Source organism: Cyrtonyx montezumae, unplaced genomic scaffold (genome assembly GCF_038088225.1).
Source record: "Cyrtonyx montezumae isolate F1298 unplaced genomic scaffold, pur_monq_1.0 scaffold_10, whole genome shotgun sequence".
NCBI classification, from domain to species: Eukaryota; Metazoa; Chordata; class Aves; order Galliformes; family Odontophoridae; genus Cyrtonyx; species Cyrtonyx montezumae.
This window is the reverse complement of record NW_027071826.1, coordinates 48,088,817-48,112,274: the sequence shown is the minus strand read 5'-3', so window position 1 is coordinate 48,112,274 and position 23,458 is coordinate 48,088,817. Positions and strand designations below refer to the sequence as shown.

The 23,458-nt window shown below is 46.1% G+C and overlaps 1 protein-coding gene across 1 annotated transcript; it reads right to left on the bottom strand.

The window, feature by feature from the left end:
• Positions 1 to 11,797: 11,797 nt before the first annotated feature.
• Positions 11,798 to 20,023, bottom strand: NRIP3 (nuclear receptor interacting protein 3). Its single transcript, XM_065755743.1, has 7 exons — positions 19,840 to 20,023; positions 15,311 to 15,490; positions 14,981 to 15,063; positions 13,521 to 13,660; positions 13,240 to 13,292; positions 13,052 to 13,149; positions 11,798 to 12,484 (listed from the first exon to the last, which is right to left on the bottom strand). Exons 1-7 carry the CDS (start codon positions 20,011 to 20,013, stop codon positions 12,469 to 12,471), a joined length of 744 nt encoding a protein of 247 aa, XP_065611815.1. The 5' UTR covers positions 20,014 to 20,023; the 3' UTR covers positions 11,798 to 12,468.
• Between the last annotated feature and the right edge of the window lie 3,435 nt (positions 20,024 to 23,458).

The window sequence follows — 23,458 nt, the reverse complement described above, 5'->3', positions numbered from 1 at the left end:
AAGCGCTGTCCGCCCGTTATCGCGGCCCGCGGGGAACTGCGGCAGCGCCGAATGGTTCCGAGCGCAGCGGCGCCCGGGGTTGTGTTAAATGAACGGGTTAAATAACGGGTGCTCAGGGTCTGCCCCGTGCCCCGTTTTCACGAGCACTGCGGGACGTTCTCGTCGCACCACGATGCTTGGGGACTTGTTTTCCTTTATTAAACAACAACGGCAACAGCATGGTGTCCCAGGGCCATTGAGCCAGCCTGGCTCTGTCCCATGCCCGTCCGTGTCTGGCACAGCACCAGGCGCCTGGAGGGCAGGACTGTAATGGGGTGTGATAGCAAAACAGCTCTTCTGGCAGCTGTTCATGCTTTTCTCCTCCGGAGTCCAACGCTGGTCCCAGCAGGGGGTTGCCACATCGTGCCCTTTGTTACCTAAGAGAGTGGAGATGGCTGGGGTTGCTGTTTTTTTGCCCCGAAGAAGGCAGAAGTATGTGCTCCCTGCTACCTCAGATGGTGAAGGTTGTGGGGATGGCTTTGTTTGGCTCCTGCACTACATAAGACAACGGAAGTGGCAGGGTTTGCTACGTTGTCCCCATAGTTGCTTGAGGTGGCAGAAATGACAGGGGTTGGTTCCTCTTTTTACTTGAAATGGCCAGGATTGGTGCTCCTGGTCTTGGCAAGAGTTTGTGCCCTCAACTTGAGATAGCAGAAGTGGCAGGGCTCGCAGCGTTGTGCATTTAGTTAAGCTGGTGGAGGCTGCAGGGCTTTGTGCCCCCTGGTACGTCAGATGGCAGTGATGGCATAGTTGCTGTGTTCTGCCTCTTGTTACTTAAGATGGTAGAAGTGGGTTTCATGGCCACATAGTGGAGCTGAGGGAGAAGTGAATGGGGAGCGAGAAGCAGGTGACTTTCCCCTCTGGAGTGAGGAGACAGGAAGAACAAAGCAGACAACCCCTAGGGCTGCCTGCGGTGCATCCTTTTGACCTACCAAGCCTGGCTGCACCCAAGATTACCCAGGTTTCTGGAGCATGCAGGAGATTTACCTCTTTTGTTGGCAGCCAACCAAACCTGAGCCATGTGGAATGCAACCTCTTGGGCACACTGTCCCTCAGTGTAGGGAACAAATCATGATTACAGGCCAGTATCTAAATACAGTTTGTTTATTCTTAACAAGTCCATTGTCAACTCCGTGTAGAATCTGACAACATAACAGCCTGCCAGCAACAAGTTGGGATAATCCCCTCCAACAAACATGCTGGATGCTTTCCAGAGAAAGCGAGGAAACCATTTTGCATAGGTCAAGACACAGTCACATTTTCCATAGTGCCTACGTCAGGGCTTTTTTTTTTTTTTCTCAGAAATTTTCCTTCTGAAACGATGGTGAAAGAACACAGATCACTTGGTGAGGGAGAACATATGGACCACATATAACATAACACATACTCATTATCCTAGCTCTTTTCTTTCTCAAAACATAAAGTTTGTTGTATTCACGCATGCCAGTCTGTGTCACCAAGTGTATTTTCTTCATGTAAACAGGCTCTGACGAATTGCAGAACTTATTCAATTGGTTCCATGAAAAATAAACCATGAATAATAATATACTTATTATATAATAATAGTATTCATGTTACCCAACCTTGTAAAGCACATTATATCTCTGTCAAAAAATACAGAAATATTGAAACTTATTAAAATCAATAGTGGCATTCTAAACGAGATTTGCAGGTTACAGATATTTGATTTTATCCATAACTAAACACACTAAGGCAAATTATATATGTCTTAACATTTTAGAGTCAAACAGATATGCCTCTGAAAAAATTTCACTGAAACACTGCAGTGTTCCCTATTTTTCATATGCTTGTGAATTATTTCCATCCAAGAGCAGTGTTTACTTTACTTCAGAAGGGCAATACATGCTCTTCAAATGGAGCATTTTCAAATGCAGTCTCTCGAGACGTGGAGATGAAACAACTTTGAATTTTTCCCTACTTGGTTAGGAAAACTCCAAAAACTACTTGATGCTGCTAGGGCTGGATCCAGCTCGTCTTTTGTACACGAGCCAGAGACAAGCCATGGAAACTGCTCACATTTGTTTCAGATTCTTTGGCACATTTCACAGAGCAATAGCAGACTGCACATCTTAGCTAATTTTTATGTCCGCATTCTCTTGTCTGTTTCTATTTCTTTTCTCCTTCTTACATCCATCTGCTGTCCTAAATAGCTGCAGTAGCAACATGGTACATCATCAAAAGTTGCTCCCTACCCTCTCTCTTTCCCCAGGCTCCATTAAGTGGCTGTAATTTCATAGGAATTAAAGTAATCCTTTACATATAGATTACTTCTCAATTGTATTATTATACCTTGTTTTAATACAGCAAATTGTGTAATGCTAGCAGTGCATCAGACATCTTAATAAATAAGCTTGAGTTACTATGGAAACACAAAACACCATTATTTAAAATTCAGGGAAAATTGCCCCTAAAGTCATGTAGTGAGTCTACATGAGATTTCAGCCTTAGCTAAACAATTCATCTTTTGAATGACTGTATCTGCAGTGGAAGTGTTTTGAAGCATGAAGGTGGCTCAGTGTCTTCCTAGCCACCCACGCTCACCGTCTGTGATTGGCAAATCGACTGCTGAGTTGAAAAACATGCTGAATCTTTAGAAAAACATAGATCACGTTTTTAAGCTGATGTAAATAATGTGCAGCTTCACCGCATATGGAACACCTCAGTGTAGGAAAAGATTTCTGATAGACTTACAGATTACTTTTCTAACATTCAAATATTTCTAATATACAGGCCATAAAACCCCTATTTTAGATGGATGAAGCAGCTTTGGGGACCTTCAGGCCCTGTCTAGGAGCCTCCTCAAAATCAGAGATACCAAAACAAAAAGAAACAGGAGCTTGTGATCCACTGGTTCTTGATGTAAGAGGGGGTAAACACCTTTTCTTCTAGAAAAGAGTCCTTGCTGTAAAATCAAAATTAAATTAATATGTAAGGAGTGATCTTCTGAGAAGAAAAAAAAAAAAAAAAGATTACTCAGTCTGTAAAAGCCATATTTGCAGCTGCTCTTCAGCTTTGCAATCTTCCAGAAGGAATGAAGATGGGTTTCTGTCTTCAAGAGATCTGTCAGTGGTTTATCTGCAGGGTCTGAGCCTGAGCAGAGTGCAGTCTGCCTCCTGCAGTCCTCACTGCATCCTTATGAGATAAACCCTCTTCAAGTTAATGCATATGAGCTCTCACATGTTTTTAATGTAAAATGTGCTTTAATAATAAGATCTGCTTTGAGACTCAAAACGAGTTGCCCTCTCTAACCTAAACATTACATTTTTCCATTTGTACAAGACGTTAGATTGTAAGTATCTTTTGTTATAATTTTGTAGCCTCTGTCATATTTGTCTTCGTCATCAGGACTTGCACAGCAGATCCCCTCAACAGCTAATGGTACTCCTTTTGATAATTCCAAGGCTCTGCTTTGGAGGCTAGCTCCAGGGACATGTCGTTTCTGCTCAGTTATCTCATAGATATATTTTAAACTTCGTGTTTTCCAGGCACTGTATGTACGGACTATTTGTTCTTTCTTTCCATTGCAGCATCCATTCCAGAACTGCCCATCCCCATAGCAAACAGTGCACTAAGCCACATCTTTATTCCTCTTTATTGCACTACCCTCATTCACATTCAAATAAGGGTATTTAAAGCCTTTTGTCTATAGAATAACTTCACACAATAAGTGGTAACAACACTGGACTCAGCTGTGTCAAGCATTTGGTGCAGTGTTTGGTTCACACTACAAATAAACAGGCACTTTGTGTCACTGGATATTCCACAGGTCAGGCAGGGCAGGCAATGTCGATGATAATTTTAATCATATCCAGTATGATTATTTCTTCTAGTACAAATTACTGTCTTCTCATGTCAGTTTATCCTATTCACATTCAGAGCTGGCCTGCTTGCTCTTCTCAGCTTTCATTATCAGTGGTTATATAAAAGAGTAATCTGAAGGGATTATGTAAATGAATAATTGAATCAGCACTGTTGCGATCACTGCCAACGTGAGAGAGCAATGTGACACTTGCACAGAAAGAAAAATGAAATAAATATGGATTCTCTTTTGTCTATTTTTTATATTCAGTTAAAAATTTGAAATGATGGCGGTACTTCTTGTTATAGCAGTCTTAACTCAGCAGTGAAGTGTGGGAAGGAATTAATTAAAATGTCAATTGCTTTAGGCTAATGAGAGATTCACCTGCTAGCATATTGGTAATCAGCATCTATTTGTATACGTTCTGTCACTAGTGCTGGGTTTCTTAAATTGCACAGTACAAATTTCTCTCATTAGGTTCTGTCTAGGGCTAAAGCCTGAGTGGCTCTGCTCAGATTAGCTGATACTCTGCTCTAATGGCCATTGGTCTCTGCAGAATGCAGAGAGAAATCAATGCTGGTGGGTGAATGGGGCAGAAGGTTTGCAATAAAAGCAAGCTTTCTAAATATAGCTCATATCAAAGACCCATTACATTACAGTAATGCAACATAATGGCTGGTGGCTTCCTTTCATAATGGAGGCATTATTTTGCAATCTGCTGGTAGAAGTTATGTAAAACCTTTTACGACATAAATATCTGCATATGGAAAGGATAGGCTGGGCAAATTGTGTTTAACTCTACATTTCTATATTTGAATTTATATTTAAGATATGAAGCAAATGGAAGGAAGTGCTGAGAGAGCTCCGCACTTATTTTATCTTTCTGTTTCAGCGAATCCGCTTGACTTTTCCGTGGGCTGTAGGAGTTCAAGGTCCTTCTCTATTAATGCAAGGTCAGCCTGTCTTTGGGCACACAAAAGTATTTTATTAGTGTCAGCTGGCTCCCCATATTACACACGTGGGGAGGATGCAGTGTTATGCGTATAATTTCAATTAGTGACATATGTCATGCTCTTATCGGTGTAATTACTGGTGCACGGGCCTCCCTTCACCGAAGGAGATATGCTGCAAAGACAAGGAATTGCAACTTGTGGTTAATCTTCATCTGATTACCTGTAGTCTTCAAGTTCACAGCTCTGATGTCAGCCCTTGCAGCATGAAGATCAACTACTGCCTTTTTTAACATAATCCAACCTTTCTGCACAGTGTGCATGGAACGTTGCAGCCACTGATAAATATACTAGAGATAATGTAAGGCTAAGGTGGTAATGCAATTACAGACTTGTTTGTAGTAAACTGCTGTAATTTTTCTCAAACTTGTTGCTAAGTAGAGGGGCTTTAATCAATAACCTCAACACACAACCAGGGAACCCTTCCATGTGCTAGTTCCATTTTTTTCCTTTGCCTGCTATTTTGCTCAGTTTTCCAATGCACAAGCCAAATGAGTCCTGGATGGATGTGGCCCCTCATTCACACTTCTGTGTCCATAGGAAATGAGGAGCATACACTCAGCATCTTGCTGCACCAGTCTAGCAGCAGAAATGCAGTTACGCTGCAGATGCCTGCTTTAATTAGGAGCTCTTTACTTCCTCAGCAGACCTGGGCAAATGAAATGAAAGCTTGGAGGCAATTAATTGCATTTGGCTTTTTAGCCCTTTTTTCAGCTAGGATTTTGTCTTTCTCAGATCTGGTCATACCCTTTCCATTTGATTCTATTTCGCTGGTCTCTCTGGTGCAGCATTAATAATATTATTTGCTTATTTATAGATATACCAATCTATATAGCTGTAAGAGCAGGAATCTCTGCGTTCTTCTTCACCCAGGTAACCGTTCTTAACCACTGCTTATCCCCAGAAACTGCATCATCACATAAGGTATTTTCTACCAGCATAAAGAAGTTTCTAATAACAGCAGTTATGTGGACCTGCACAGGAGAGGTAAGTTGCATTCACAGGTGCATTGTGCAGAGGCGTTCAGATACTTCAGAAGAACATGAATGTTGACACTACGGCAGTATTTTGTATTCTTAATTTGCACACCGTGGTGATGTACACGCTGCTCTACACTCTTCGTTTTCTGCTGTTAATCATTATGGATGCCAAATTAACAGGCTGATAAAATGTGCACAGTGAAAATCAAATTAAATCATCCAAATAAGCAAAGACTCCAGTAACTCCTCCTTGACCTTGTTTCCAGATGAGGTCGTAGTTCCACCTGCTATTTTTAATGTCAGCCCTTTCCCCCCTAGGTCTGTGTCTAGGTGCTCACTCAATTTATGCAAATTCTGCCTTCATTCAGCTCAAAAGGAGTGACACCATTTTCACACAAATGGAGACTCTGCCCTTTGGATTTCATTCAGATATCAGCTAGGGAAAACCTGATGGCTGGCCCTCCTCGCGCTGCTGAACAGCATTGATTTTGTGCCACCGCACTGCCAGAGCTCTTGTAGAAGATGAGGTGCCCTAGTTGCACTGTTCCCATGACAACACTCTGCAAAACAGCTCCCTACCAGCTTCCCTGGCTGCTTCATTACATCTGACAGCCGTGCCAGAAAGCAAGTTCCAACCCCAGTCAGCACCTCTTCTTTCAATTAACAAAAAGAGTTTTACAAGGAAAAAAAATGTCTGTTTGAAAGACTGGTGTTCTGATTGTCAGAGTACAAAACACGGAACTCCCCACCACCCAAACACGGGGATCACAGCCGGGTTTAGTTTGCTGCTTTACACTGTGCACTGCTATTTGGTAAGGTAATTGGGAATGACTTCTGGTTTTGCTCCAGGGCCTGCATTTGTTTTCATTGGTGCTGGGTACAGCGTGCCTGTTTCTTCATATGTGCTGAAGTGAATTAAGAGCTAACAAAACTTCAAGGAACTCCTCCTGATTTCATATACTGGAAGGCAATGACTTGCTGGGATTAATTATAGCAGAGGAAAGTCTGGTTGTTGTTTTTAGGGAAATGGAGAGCATATAGATGAGATCAGGGCGTTGAATCTGGGTGACAGAGGAGGAAAGAAGCTGAGATTTCCTGTCTGCCAGTCTAGCACAGACCTATAATGAGTTAAAGAGGCATCCACATGCTGCAGCCCTTCAAGCATCCCTCATATAACTCAAAAGCTTTGCACAACCCCAGTGCAAAGCTCCCCTCACCTCTCCCAGCTCTGTGCAAGGTGTTTCCTGCACCACATCAGAGGGTGCTGGAAGGCCCTTGTGTGACAGCATATCACCTTTCCTGGGCACGTACTCCAAAAGCTGCCCAGGCTGCTGTGGCTGGGTCATCAGAAAGCAGCCTGTATGCTCAGGGTGCCCAAGTTCACAGACAGACCCCCATGCCACTTGCTGTCTGCTTCATGCATGCTTAGGGTAGCTGCATTATTCAGCATCATCTGGCCCAAACATCTCTGTGAGCTCAGCAGTAGCCTGCACATTACCTTTCACTTAATTCAGTTACTGGTTAATCTACCGTGCTGTTTTATTTGATCTGAGCCTCAAAGAACAAGTCACGTGTGCTGCAAATTACACAATGTCCATCTTTAACTTCAAGCAGGTGCTGTGGAACAATCAGATCACCATCTGCAAGAGCTGCTATTTAACTAAGAAAAGACAACTTTAAGTAAGACAGATGCAGAGAAAGCCCAAAGATTGCTCGCACTGATAATGAAATATTAATCAAACATCATTAGCAGTCTGCAGAGAGCACAGTACATCATGTGCTTCTGGGCATCCTCTGCCAGCTGAGAGCACCCACCAAGGGTATCTTACATCAGGAGCAGAAAGCAGCTCTGCAGCTTCAAGGGAAAGATCAAAATTTGGAATGTTTTCCAGACTGAGTGATGTGCCTTCTACACCCACCCAAGTACAGCTGGTGTTTCAGACAGGCAGCACTGCGCCCACAGAGGAGCAGAGGGCAGGGCTAATTATTGACAGTGTTTTCAGATGGATTATTTTTGCATGCAGCTTTTTCTGCTCAAGCCTCTTTCATTCTGCTCTCCTGTCTGCCTTTCTCACGAGCCATGAGGCCCTGATTTTAACTCCTCAACCTCAAAAGCTGGAGAGTGAGTCATTTCTGTTCATATTGTGTCTAATGGAGCCCTGACTGGAACGATCCCTTAAACAGGATCTTCTCTCCTTATTAACTATAGAAGGCTGTGAGCAGGTCACTGGATGGTGGCTCATGACCACAGTACCACGTGAAGCAGTGGGCAGAATGGGCTGCTGTGCAGACACTTCCTTACAACACAGCATGATCTCGGGTAGAACAAATTTTTATCTAGGAAAATGCTAAGCTGTAAATGCCAAGTTGATTAACCTTCATACATAATTTGCTTTTAAAACTAGATGGTCATCTCCTTCAGGAAGAACAAAATCCTATTTTTGCCTTCTATGAGCCTGAAATGTCACTGAAGCCTGAACCAGGAAGCATCATAATGCTTTCAGTACAGAAACACTCTGTAAGAGTTTAAAATCCATAAATTTCCTCTTTGAACTCCTGGACCAGGACAACACATGTGCGTGGTGCCCTGTTGTATTGGGTTCCCAGCCCCTCACACCACTATGACCCAATGTCCGTGCAACGCCAGCTCTGAGCCACGCTTTGCCCCCTTTAGGGTGTCCTTACTCTGTGACCTGAACAGGGGCCAATAAAACCCTTATTTTTTGTTGCATCCAGATCTCTGCTGGCCTGAATAAAAGCAGGTCAGTGGGCTCACTGTGCTATGATGAACCTCATACTGCGCTCAGGTACACCCTTTGGATATAGGGAAGAGCAGTGAGTCACTCCCAAGAACATTTTTTCTCTTCTAATTAGCAGCTAGAGCCACCCACTCTGGCCCAGTTCCTCATACAGAGCTGTTTGCCCTTGGAGCTCTCACGTGCTCCCCATGAGTCATCGTGTTTTTCAGCGACAGAGTGCTGATAACTCTCCATGCTCCATCTGAGCTTTTTGTGGAGGAATAGAGCACCGGGGTTTATAGTAACACATACAAAAATGTTTGGGTTTTTTTCCTCATTGAGAACATCTTTCTCCAAATTGCCATTTCATGTAAGCAGTCCGTTTCTGCATTGCCTTGGCCTGCACTGCCAAGATGGCACTCTGAAGTTGGGAAGTGCTGGATACGAGGTGGCAGTTACAGGCCATGGGTGCTACTGCCAGCTCCTCTTGCGTTCCCCAGGTGGTTCTTCTGGTGTGGCATCCTGTTATTTGAGAGCCCCTGGTTACGCTCTTGACTGCCTTTCCTCCCACTCTGAGAACATCTTGGGGAAGTGGCAGCACCACTCCAGTAGCAAAAATCAATAAATCAATGGCCTTTTCAGCTATAGCATTTCTAGTGAAATGTTGCTGATACCGGCAGTACCATCTCTAGGTATCTTAATTTTCCGTCTGCAATGTGACTATTAACAGAGGAGAAAGAAAAGATCAGCACGTACCTGGGTAGTGCCAGTGAATCTGGCAAAGGTTTGCAGGGAAGATGCACATCCATTGAAAAGAAGAACAGCAATGTGCAAAATACCTGAAAGAGAAGTCAAGTGGAGCCTCTCGTGCTGGGAGTTAGATATGGGTGTACCCCGGACAAGCCTGGTGCAGCCCCTGCCTTCCTGCCCTTACTCTTCCATAGGAGTTGGGTGAGTTTTGGCGATGCCCAGTTCAACAGGTAGGACCCTCTGTGCAGGTCTGGTGCAAAGTGAGGGCCATTGGCACCCATTTGTCCTCAGGTTGGAGGCCAGCTCACAGCATGACAGAGGTGTGCACTTAAAGCTTAGCTCATGAGGAAGGGCAGACTTCACCTGATGAAAATCCAGTACCACTCCCAGTTCTTAAAGCAAGCAAGTGATAAAGCAATGCAGACCTCAGCTGATGCTTACCCCATGAAACAAACCAAGCAACGGTCCTGAAACACATTTGTATGGAAATAAGTCTTCTGGTTATTTGCTTCTGAGACACACATGAATCACCTTTGTTTTCACAACACACTGAACATCACAGTATCATTAGAAAAAAAATCTAGAGAAGCCCATCAGAAGGGCATCCCTAAAGCACTATTAGAGAACAGACTGTCCCTCAGTTAGTTAGCTGTGGAGAAATGCTCCAGTGAGTCTCCTCTCATCAGCTGTTCTCCTGGGAAGGGCTACAGAAAGCTGTTGGTGGAATTCAGCGTGGTATAAAATGCTTGTGGAATAGCATTGCTGTGGAGTTGCTCCAACAGCGTACAGCAATCCCGCCACAACAGGGAGGACATGTCATGGCAGCACCAAGGCATAAAATCACTGAATCTGGAAAAGCCCACAGAGATAATCTAGTCCAACCACTGACCCATCACCGCCATGCCTGAAGTAGCTTGTATTGCCCCAAAGAACCAGGCAAACACAGCAGAAGCAAACTCATTTTTTCAAAGGACAAACCAGCACTGGCTGCATTTCACATACTCCCTGGGAGGGAGATGCCTGCTAGCAGAACCTCCAAATGCTTGCACATCACCACGAACATGCTGTGTGCCTTTTCACCCGCTCTTTTCGTGCTGCTGGTCTCCATGCAGTGTGAAATCAATTCCTGACAATCATAAAAACACCACAGAACCCCAACAGGGAAAAGATTTAAATGAACTCTATTCTCGGTAGATAAGTGCATTGAAAGCAAATAATTGTCGTATCCAGGGTACAAGCAAATAAACAGCAATAACAATTAAACTTTATTTAGATTTAATTTGACATTTAGCACAGTAATAAGCACAGAAAGAAGTACCAAAATACCAAACTCATAGCATATAAAATAATCAAATATATTTCATATTTAGTGAAGTCTCTCTACAGCACACTGTTGGGACTGCCCTGGGCAGCTCAATCCTGTATATATGTACATAGAGCTGTGTTATATAAAATACTGTATGTAGAGAAAGCACTGAAACTTACCACCAAAATAGAAAATAGCTCAAAATTCAGGTACTCTGGATTTGGTAGTAATACTCAATATTGAAAAGAGGTTCAAGCCCACTGCAGGAGGTGAAGCTCCAGCTGCAATAACACTGCAGGCATGGCATGTGCAATGGGGCACAGCTAGGGCAAGCTCATGGGACGGTGCTGCAGGAGCTGCCTTCCCAGTGCCACAGCGCACAGCCAGTGCAGATCTGCCTGCAGTGGGTTCACCACCCTGAATCAGTGGGTGAAGAACTTCACGAGGGTATTACTGCATTGTAAAGCTGCTCCTTCAGCAGATGGCTGTCATTAATTCCCATTAGCATTAAAAAATCTAGAAAGACGCTTTTGCAGCAGGTCAAGCTCCTCCAAGCAGTACACTACATTTGTTCTGGTTTGCAAGCAAGCAGCCTGTGAAGTAGCAACCAACACTGGTGCTATGGCATAGCAATGCCAAGCGGAGTACTTGTCCCACAGAAATTCCCACTTGTCCCAAGGGAGGGCAAGGCTAGTGTTGTAGAATCCCAGGTGATTTGTAAATAGGTATAAAATACTGACATTCCTGTCAGCAACACCAAAGTACATCTGGAGCCCCAGACACAAAGAAGCACTGAGCCAGGGTGCTGATGTTTTAGGGGCTGGAAGAGCCAGCAGAGCTGAGGTTCAATGGACCCGTGAGCTACTCAATCTGCTCTCTTCCATAAAGGTTCATAAATCATAAAGGTTGGAAGTGACCACTAAGGTCATCTAGTCCAACCATCAACCCATCACTACCATGCCCACCAACCCATGCCTCCCAATTTGTCATCTACCCTGTTTTCAAACACCTCCAGGGATCGTGTCAGTGTAATTTTGTTTCTTTGGAGCACAGTGCAATGGTTAATTTTCCTGCCTACTCCCACAGGGAAAACAGCTGAGAGCCCTTCAGGGACGCTCCCAGGGGAGGGAAGAGCCATGCACCAGGTTCTGAAGGATGCTCTGAGACCATCCCATGCATGCAGGTGGCTGCAGAGCGCACCAAACAGCCCTTCCAAGCAGCACTTCCGTGCTGCAGCCATGCAGCCCAGCTTTACCTAAGAGTAATTTTGTGATTGCTCCTTCCCACTGAGCCAGCAGTTGCATCCCCAATTACACAGCAGCAATGCCACGGCTAACAGGATGTACTATAATTCATAAATAGTATTAGCATTACTATTGCACTATGAGTAACCTCTTGGTAACGGCCCTTTGAATGTGACAATATCAATTAAGCAAATATAAATGCTTAGCCTCTGGAAAAATCATTAATAAAAATTTCATTCTGATAGCCTCTAATCACTGCTAAGTACAATTACTCATATGAGGCCACTATAAAAATTATTTTTCTCATCAGAAGAAATTCTAAGGTTTTCTCAACTGTTCATAATAAAGAGAGCGCTATAGAAAAGTCCAGAAAATAAGCACACACTTGTTTCTCAAAACCCAAAGATAGACATGACAATATCTCTAAAGTACTGGCTACTGAACAGGTTTCACTTAGCTGTACTCAAGCCGTAGCCTCGTATAAATATTTTCAAGCAGTGCATTGCTGTTTTGTTTGGAACAGCTGCAGAGAATTTCTTTGATGTTGAGCTCTCGTGTGGGGATGGCATTTCCATTTCTCTCTATGCTTCCAAAGTGCTGAAACAGGAAGGAAAATATACTTAATATAATCAGTTTTTCCATGAAGAAAAAAAAAATTGCAGCAGCAAGAAATAATTCATAGCTGCAGTTGTGACAGAACTGCTGGAAGCCTCTCTCATTTGTATTTCAAAGGAGATGGGGAAGCAGCCCACACTGTGCCCCACAGCCGGCCCAGGGCACGCCAGAGTAGTCACCCACAGAGTGAGCAGCACAGATACATCTTCCTGTGGGGATAGAAAACTGAAGCTACAGCAGCCAGGGGTAAAGTAGGAAGAAGAGTACTTGAAGGGAGCTTATGAGCAGGAAGGGAACTGACATTTTAAGTGGTCCAATAGTGATAAGAGAAGGGGGGATGGCTTTAAACTAAAAGAAGGGAGATTTAAGTTGGATGTTAGGAAGGAATTCCTTATTCAAATGGCAGTGAGATGCTGGCACAGCTGCCCAGAGGGGCTGTGGGTGCCACATCTCTGAGATGCTCAAGGCCAGGTTGGACAGGATGCTGTGCAGTCTGAGATGGCAGCCCTGCTCCCCACAGTGGGATCCCCTCCTCCCCGGCATACTTACTGCTCTCCTGCCCCAGCGCCAACACTGTCCACAAATGGGATTTCCGCCCTCTCAGTCTTGCCCAGAACAAGATGGTGCTTCTCCAAATTTATGACACACTGCAAATAACAAAAGCCTTCATGTAAGAGGGAAAGCTGCAATTCAGTGGTCTCTAGGACAGGCAAAAAACCTTGCAGGAAATCCTTTACCTTCAGAGACTTCAGTGTCCGCAGGCCAAAGGAGAAGGGTTTCTCACAGTCTTCTGAAAAAGTAGGAACATTCAGATGTACGCAGTCAGAACCATATTCCCTGGCTTTCTGTACCTCCATCCTTCTCTGATGGCTGCTTTGCTAAGTAAGACCCACTCTAGAGATAGACTGAATTACTCTGAAGGGGAGCAGTTCAGTTCTACTTGAACTGTGATGTGTTCCCAAAGCTCCCAGCTTTCCCTGAGGTACCCAGTGGGGCCCATGCCTGAAATGGCACTCACCCACAACGAGCGCTGCGCACTCCACACGGAGCCCTCCCACTTCCAGCACCAGGCGGTTGATGCGGCCGATGACCCGCTCCTTGTGTGGCAATGAGGTCTCCTCCTCCTCACTGGGGAGTGCTTCCAGACGTTCCCTTAACCTGCTCGGTGAAAATGCTTCTGACATGAAACAGACATGGGTCAGCCCCTCTGGGAAGGAGCAAACTGCATCTGAAGGGTACTCAGACGTGGTGTGCTCTCAGCTTGTTCGTGTGAGCAGGCTGCTATCAGAGGGCGCTCTCTTAGCTGGTTTGCTGCGCTGTTCTGCCTTCATTTTAACTGAGGCAATTTTTTCTACATTTCCTCCAGACTTGAGAGGTTTCTTCTTTCTGCACCCCAAGAACTATGCTTACAACACTGATTACTTTGGTTCATCTTTTAAACTGAACTGGAATTTGATGAAGAACTGGTCAAAGACAGTAGCATCTATCTCAGATAGAGACTGTGTTTATTCCTGACTGTTCAGAGGCAGAGAAGCCAGCACTGAGGTTGGGATCACCTACATCATTGAGTACAGCACTAGGACCAGGAGTGGCAGCCAAGAGAACAGTCCAGAGCCCCTCCATCTTTCCACTTAGAGGCTGGCCTGTAATTGCTACCAGGAGCACTCCAAAGAGGAATCTGGGAGCTCCTGGACCCTGAGCTGGCTTCTTCTGGTCCCAGATGAGTTGAAGTGTGCTTTTGGGGGCACTCATTTTGCAGGGCTTCTCTACAGCTCCAGGGAAGGCACACAGCCTCTGGCTTTGTTCTGTTCCCCCTGTGCCCTCAGCACACCTCTTCCTGCTGTGCCTCAGGGCTGAAGTTAAGTTGAACTCATGTTTTATCACCACTGCACATGCTGGGCTGCTTTGAAGCAAGGCATGCTGGAGCAATGCCTGGTTGCACATGGCGCCCACCATGGTGAAAGCAGAAAAGCCTAGCATGAATTTTAAGCTGCTTGGTTAATCTGCCTTCAGCGTCTGTCACTTCAAAACATAAACAACAAGCGAGCAGCAGGAAGCCAGGGAAAGGCAGCAGTGATGCAAAAATGGCACCATCCCTTTCCTTTCCCTTCAGCAAGAAGTCTGTTTCTGTGAGCAGCTCTAAACACCTCATTCAGTGCACTCAGCCATGTATCTGCTTTGCAACCAGTGCTGGAGTGAGTGAGGGCAGCAGCTAGGCCCATGCTTTGCAGTGCTGCAGAGCAGAGTTGGGCCCCAAGAGCTTCACTTTCTTCCAAGGACACAGAAGGTCAGAGAGAACTTCAGCTCTTTCACCAGAAGCACAAACAGGCACTGAAAAAATACAAGTGCATTCAAAGCTCTGAATGGTGCTTTCAGAGGCTGGTCAGTTTGGTACAAGCACCTTTCCATTCCAGCTCCCTGCAAGGCCATTTAAAAACAACCAAGTTGTGATTTGGTGCTGCAGCAGCAGGTCCTTACCCCAGGCGGTCCAGGCAGGCAGCCGACATCACGTTGTGCTGCGAGCCAGTGTCCACCATGGCATTCAGCTCCTTCCCAGCACACTGCAGGGAGAAAGCAGAGATGGGAGACAACACGCAGGAGGAAAGAAAGACTGCAGAAACACCAGTGTTTCCTCACACCAGCCCACCCCTTGCTCATCCCCTCCAAACCATGGCTCAGGGCATGCTCTGCCACATGCACGTGACCCACTGGGTCACCAGCAGCAGCCCCAGGACACAAGAGCCAGCTGTAAGGGTAACAGAAACAAAATGGTGGGTGGGGAGAAAGCAGCAGGCTGAGGAATATTACCTGGCACCTCACCACCAGAAGCTCCTCGTCCTCCATGCTTCTGGAGCTTCCCATTTTGGCTTCGTTCAGCCTATTGCTCTGCACTGGAGCATCACTCTTTGAGGCCCAGCCGCCCCGGCTGCCCCGGAGCTTTGACAGGTTTGTCTCCATCAGACGTCTCTGCAGGATGTTGTGTGGTTGCTTTAAGGAGACACGAACGAAGAGCAGGGCAAAGTCAGGGAGAAGCTACGCAGACATGCTCTGCCAACCTGCCAGCTTTCTCCTCTGGTGCATGTGGGCCCACACTTGCAGCAGGGCTCAGATAAGTTACCTTCTCACGATGTCTGGGAACTTCCCAAACTTCCAGACTGCATGGATTCCTGCTGGGCTGCACGCACTTGTTTTTGTGCCAGCCCTGGTTAACCTGGCTTCAAGTAAAGAGAACTACTCTTCTTTTGGAGAGAAGCATGCTGCCTATCAGTATCTCCTCCAACTGCTTCCCCAAGCGCCTGTTTGTATTTAATGCTTGTCATGGATGGATGCACACACACTGCTGGAGGTGAAATGACTCCGCTTGATTATCTGCTCACTTCTCCGCCTGGCTGAGCCCCCCCTTATGCTTTCTTTTCCTTGTCATTTTCATTTGTCCATGCAAGGCCTTTCTACTCTCTCATTCTTGAATTTCTTGCATTCAAATTAAATACACCCATATTACAGACATCTGCACAGGCAGCTAAACCCGAGTTCTGAAGGAATTTCAATGGGATTAGGATAATTTTGAGAGCCTTGTGCTGTAGTTCCCCAAATTAGCCAGCACGCTCTGTCACGCAGTGCCTCGTCTGTAACGTATCTCGGGCAGCATGTTAAATAACAGTGCTCACAGGAGGCTAATGCAACTCGGCATCTCCTAAAATAACTGCAGCCATGCTGGTGCTTCAGATCGCACTGCTGGCAAAGCACCGGCGGTCAGGCTGGACCTGAGTGATGAGAACAGGTATATGTTAACAACATCAGTGGCTACTGGGATATGTAAACTCCCTTTCAGTGTTTTCGTGCACACAATTTGTCACTTGACATGAGATTTCTTAATCATTTGTAGCTCCAGGTGCTGTGCCTGACTGGCACACACAAGAGCACATCGTGTACAGAGGATATAACAGACAAATACCTAGATGAAGTGCCCACTGGATGGAAGCCTGCCCATCACTCATCGGTCACTGCTTCGCACCCAGCTCTGGCCAAATGTGTTCGGGACTGACTGACATTTCTGCATGGCCATCACCCAGAACAGTCTGGGTGTTCCTCTGACATGGCCAGCCTAACTCGCATTGCTAAAACCCTTTGACAGACCATGCTGGAAAGCCACCACACGTTCATTGCTATTCTGACTACCATCTACCTTTGAGTTTAACCTACACATTTTTTACTCCAAGTTTACCTACGGGTTTACTGTTGGACTTTCTTAAGCCCTGGATTTAGGATACCCATCTGGGATCCATCACTGTAAGGAAAGCACCCAGCATTCAGCAAATGTGAGTTACACCACCAGTTCTGTCAATACTTGCTCTTTTGAAAGCTGTGGTGCATGCTGCCTCCAACGGGGGGCAAATGTGGCTTCCCTGTGCTCCACTACATAAATAATCTCATGGAAGGAGTTGAAAAGTTTCCCTGCAGCACTGTTCTGTCTCAGGCTATTAATTAGTTTGCTTTAGTTTGTGTTTCCCTTGACTCTTGTGTGCAGCAGAGTGAGGGGTGTTAGTCACAGAGATGACTCAGGTGATGGATATTAACATGGTGAACAGATAATATGCCAGGGGACATTTTTGCAAATGTGCATTTTGCTGAAAATCTGCAGTCAGTGCCTTTAAGGGAGGGAAGACCTCTTTGGTGACAGATCTGGAAGCCAGGAGTGTGCTCTCTTAGCTCAGGTCAGCAGTGCAGCCAGGACCAGTGTGCCAAGTAGCCCAGGTTACTGGTGCTGCCTTTCTGGTGCTGCACAAAACTGCTGAGAGCTTTATAAAATAATAAAATGTTACATACCACTCTGCATGTAGAAAAAGACAGATGTTCAGAATAAATATAAATATGAAACAGGATTTTTTTCATAAAATATCTCCCTTTCCATACTTAAGACTTTACAAACACCTACAATCCTCCAAAAAGTCAGAGCAGAAACCCAAAACAAATGAGCAGAGACACCTGGTGTTACTGAACCTATTTACCACTGTCTGTTAAAGCCATAAATAACTCAACTCAGCTTTGTTCCTCTCTAATTTATAAACAAGTACGTCACTGCAGCTTGCAGTGTGTGTGTTTTTGGCAGCGTCTCGCTAGTTGGGCTTCAGGACCTGGGATGACAAGGCCTGTCACAGCAGCCTCACTCAGGTGAAGATTAAAGTCAGGCAGATGCCTGTCTCCCCCCCTACCCCTTCCCCTCCCCAGTCAGAGGTACACATCTGCACAGGAGGTACATCTCTGAAGGACTACTGCAGGCAATGAAACCTTCATCGCCACTGATGGCCAGTGAAATGCTCCTCCTGAAAAGAGGTGATGTTAGGACGGTGATGTCTGCACTTGGATGGAGCAGGTCACTGCTGATGGCCAGGGCTCGGAGCCCTGCCTTGCACAGAATCTGGATGCTTGGCCCTGGGAGCTGCCTGCCCCCATGCTTCTGCACAAATCAGGAGGAAGCAGACAGATTCTGCTGACCCCCGTGGGAAGGGAGAGACCTCCTGCGTCAGAACGAGATTGTGCCTCTCAGACAAGAAGCAGGAGGGCTGTAAATCAGAAAATAATCTACACAACTTGGAAGGGCAGAGAGGAAAAAATTTAGTACACTGTGGCAGGAAAATAGATCACAAAATATACCAGGAAAGCAGCTTTCCCTTCCCCCTTTTTTCCCTGGCATTCCTCAGCCTACACTCTCCCCAGGCACTACCCATGCTGGGCCAGATGTCCTCAGCCCTGTATCTCTAGGCACTCTCCGACAGCCTCCACCACAGGCAGCCAACCCCAGAGACAGACTCACCCTTCCCCAAACATGCTAGCTGCTGCTTCCTTTCTCCTGCTGATGCTAATGGAAAACCACTTCCCAAAGCACTGCTGCAGCAAGGTGTGCATCCGTGTTTCCATCAGGGCTTCCCTAACCTGGGGGATCCCCTTTGCACTGGCACAAGTTGCCCAGGGAGATGGAGTCACTCTCGTACACCTCCTGGGACAAGCATGTAGGTCCCAGGGACATGGCTTAGTGGGCATAATGGTTCTATGACACCTCCTGTGACATCCCTATGGCTGTGTCAGGTCCTCTTGAAGCGGTGCTTGCTGGGACTTGCCAGTCCAGCAGGCACGATGACCTCGTGTCTCAGCACCCCTACCTCCTGCTACCTGTTGTGATCCTCACTCAGGTATGGCATAGGCCCCTGGGTTTCAGCCCCACACGAGCCGTGACAAGCTGTTCAGCCTCTGCAGATAACAGCAATAACCATACTATCGTGCTCTGAAAGTCGTTGCGCAGCTCCCCAACCGATAGCTGCAGCTCTATGTGACTTGGCATAGCTCCTTCCAAGCACTCCTCCAGACAAGAGCTGGGGCTCCCTACAGCTGCAGAGCATTTGGGATGGCAAAAATCACATCCAGGCAGCAATGCAGAGAACAGCACGCTCATTGCGCTCATCTCACCCAGAGCTGACACTGAGCCAGCTGAGCAGAAAAGCTTTGATGAAACAGTATCAACCCCCTGAAAGCAAAGATTCATCTTTCTTCAATGAACATATATGTGCTGTATGAAAAATGTAGATGCATACGCTGTTTCTTACAAGAATTCTGCAAGAATTAGGGTAAATGTTTAAAGAAGCAAAGGGGATTTCTGCAGTAAGATGTTATTTTCTAGACTTTGCTCCTTATGTTAGAACTTTTGCTGTTACATTTAAGTACTATTCCCACGAAGGAAAGCTCCAATATTTGTGCACATCTGTATTCACAGGAGCTCTGCAGCCCCCAGACATGATGGAGGATGTGGAATATCAGCTGCAGGATCACAGGGATCATAACATATGTATATATTTAAAATCTAGAGTTTCGTTTCTTCATAAAAATCATCAGATGTGCATCATCCGCTATCAAAGTGCAGTCTGACAGCTTGATGTCCATAAGTACTACTGCACCTCTCAGAGCCTTTGATGATCACGTTGCACGTACATCTGCACCGCAGGACAATATATACGCATGTATGGTATGAAGCCATTTTGATTTACTCTGCTTCTGAGAGTACAGAAAGCAGCATCCCATTTTCTGACATTTGTGTAGATGGTAAAAATTAAATAGCTCTCAGCTCCCAGCACAGGCATCTGAAAGCACTACTAGCAAACAGCAGCCCCTGGCGACACCCAGCATCGCATTCCCACTCCATCTCCTTCCCATACATTCCTATACCAATCTCCCCAAGCAAGCAACTCATCCCGTTAACAGCGAAACAGAAAGAAAACAAACTATCCTGCCCTAAAACTTCCCCAGTGCCCTCATTTGCTCTCAGGAAACGCGGTAAACCTTACCGTGTCCTTGGAAGTCCCCAATTTCTTCAGCCCGTCCAGGGGAAGGAGGTCCGCAGAGTCCTTGTGAATGAACTGCACCGCCTGCTTCATCCTCCTCTGCTGGCGCAGCGAGGCGGCCTCCCGGATCTCCACTTCTTTCCTCGTCGGCTCCGTCAGAATGCCCGAATAAAACATCTTGCTGCGGGTGTGCAGCTCCCGCAGAGCCGGAGCGGCAGGCGACGTTACCGCCTGCGCTTTATAGCCCAAGCGCCGTGACGTGGGGAGCCCGGCAGGTACTCCAGCCCCGCCAAGGAGGGATGGGGCTCAGCGCGACGCGTGGCACACGCGGCACCGGCAGCTCGGGCTCGGGGAATAACCAGCACCGATCCTCCCCAGCTGCGCTCAGCTCCTCCTCACACGCGAGGAGGGGAGAGAGCAGATAAGAGTGCAGGATGCAATAGAACAGGGACGGACTGTTTCGCAGCCTCACTGAAAGGCAGTTACATCGAATGGTCTGCACGCAGGAGGACGAGGCCGGCAGGTTGAAGGGAGCTGTAATATTTTGTTTCCCGTGCTGGCTTGGCTCATCAGGCAACAAGAGCACTGTTCTGCTATGGGCACATGCATCGAGGAGTTAAACACACCTGATTTGTGTCTGGAGGAACCTCCTGACACTCCCTCACCTGATTTAATAGAGATGTACGACAGGCAAGGGACTGCAGAAGAAAACCACTAAAACCAGGAGATGACTTTAATCACAGAATGGTTTGGGATGGAAGGGATCTTAAACCCCATCCATCCCCAGCCCACATCATGGGCAGGGTCACCACCCACCAGATCAGGCTGCCCAGGGCTCCATGTAACCTTGAGCATCTCCAGGGGTGGGAAAAGCATAAACAATATAAAGGCTCTGTGGTACAGGGGCACCCTACCTGGTTTGTTAGCAAATTCCCCCCTCAGGTCTGGTTTGCAGCAATAAGATTGAAGCTGCAAGAGCAGGTGGAACAAGAAAAGCATCCCTCACACTACAGCCTGCATATTAAGTTAACAAACATTTATATGCCAACTTACAGCTGTTTTCATGGGCTTAGAATCCAGTCACAGCCGCAGCTTCACCAGTATAAGGAAAAAAATGCTGCTGAGATGGTTCACACCCTCATTTCATCTCCTTGCTCAACGAAACACATAGAACAGGCTGGCAAGATGTAGGTTGACTCCCAGCCCTCTCCACTGCTAATTTATTTCTCATCTTCCCTTAAAAAGCAGTGGTTTGTAAGTCTTTGCTATGCTCAAAAAAAAAAAAAAAAAAAAGCCAGATAGGAAGAAGACAGAATGGCATAATACTACAGAAACAAAGGAAGCAGCAGGCAAGAAGCCCAAAATAAGGAATAAAGCCCATGAAAAAGACAAAACTTTAAAGGAGAGAGTCAGGTTCCAGGAGAGGGACTGTGGCTGTGGAGAGCCTAAGAAAATGGAAATCAATAATTAATGTGGAAAAATAAATGATCCTATCTACCAGTACAGGCTATATAACGAACAGCTCTAGCATGTCCAGGCAAATAACGGGAATTTTAAGGAAGTTTTTTTTATAGTGAGGGTGGAATAGGTTCCCCAGAGAGGCAGTGCAGATGCCCCACTCTTGGAGACATTCAAGATCAGGCTGGAGGAGGCTCTGAGCAACTGATCCAGTGTAGGTGGCCCTGTTCATAGCAGAGGGGTTGGGCTAGATGGCCTTTAAGGGTCCCTTCCAACTAAGATTCTCTGACGATTTGGAGACAAAAATATAAGCTTCTTTTTTTTTTTTTTTTTTTTTTTCTAAAAAATTGGTTATCCAGTGGGTCTTTCCAAGCTCTCCGTGGAGCTAAAAACACCATGGAGCTTTGCTATCCTGCTCTTACCAAGCAAAAAATCATTCTTGTATCTCTCTCCCCCAGGGTCCCTCACAGGGAAACTCTTCAGGAGCTCCCCCTGGGCAGGCAGTCAGGAAATAGTGGATGGAGTGGGCAGGAGTGCAACACCTCCCCAGCAGGTGTTGCACTCAGCTCTAGTCATGCTGTGCAATAAGAGTATTGCAGGAAAAACAGTTCAAAATGGCCCATTTTAAGAAATACCGAGATGTGTGCTCCCCTTCCCACACGTGTGCTGGAGTTGAGCTGTGTATGTTTATTTTGAAGTAAGCTACACGTATATTCCAAGCGCTAGCCATAACTGCATCATTCATAGTTCCCAAATCTCAGAGGACTTCACTTCCCCCCTGCCCGCCAAAGGCAGCTCAGGTGTGAAGGCTGCCTCTGCTGTCGGGGTTTTCCACGCCATAAATTTTACATGCAGGTCATTAAAGATATAAGAGGGATCTTGTTAAGGCGAAAGCCCTGCAAGTCATTGCACAGCACACAAAAACACGATTTTCTCTCTTCTAACACAGACAGAAGGACCAAGGAGTGGCAGCGCACGCATGAATGCCACTGCTGCTGGAGAATGAAGAACCATGGGAAGGAGAGAGCACTGTGCTTCCTTGCCTTGAGCCCTGCAGCAGGCCCTGACCTTCCTTGAGTTAGACCCTCTGCTCCGTAGAGGCTGATCCCACCACCTCCCCCCAACCACTCTTTATGAAGAGAAATTATTCCTAATATCCAACCTGAAGCTGTGAAATATTTTCACTATCACTGGGGCTAACAACGCCTATGCAGCCAAGTATCCAAGATGCTGGTAAACAGCCAGTGCAGCAACAGAAACTGTACAGCGTTTGTTCCAACAGAGAGGCAGCATTGTTTTCACCCCCACGTATTTTCCACGCCTGGTCAGTGATTTTCTCACCTTCTTCAGCCTAAAGGACAAAAGGTCACCCAGCAAGCCCCAGCGATGCGAGCAGCCAGCAATCTTTCCATGTTTGCTGGACACAAAGGAGTCCATTCTTGATCAAAATACTCTCATACAACAATTCATTTCTATCCACCAACATAGTTAAGCACCTGTTGGTTAAGCACAGTTAAGCATGATTCCTTGCTGAAGGGGGATTTCAGGCAGATGGTTCTTTGGACAATACTCCTTTCCAGCAAGGTGAAAACCCACTCCTTTGTACATGAGGTACCAGTACGCACACAAACCCCTTGGGTTGTTTGCTAGAGCAATGGCACTGAAGCCTTTTCAGTGCTTAATGTATACATTACCCTGGGAAACTTAATAGATCAGTGTTTGCTTTTAGATCTGAGAGGCTCATTAATCATAAGGCAGCTGGTCAAATCTTACCTTGAGTCAACACCTTGAAGGCTAGTGGAGATAGAATGGGGATACATGACACCCAGAATGACATCTATGCCTAGCTACAGTCATGGAAGTGGTGTACTAAACCGACTATAACTTGGCAGCAACAAGTTTCAAATATTTACCCATAGATTGCCTCAGGCATGAAACAATAGGTTGTCATTATCTCCATCTTACTTTATTTCTAAACTACTGAACTGGCACCACAGGGAGGTGCCCACAATGCACCAGCAGACCAGGAGAAAGTCTTCTACAGGCACATCAACCAGGAAAGAGAAGTCTAGCAAGACCTATCCCCTCACAATGAGCAGCACAGGCAGGCTGCAGGCTCGTAACAACGGACAAGGAGCTGATTACACAACGAAAGGAATCTTAA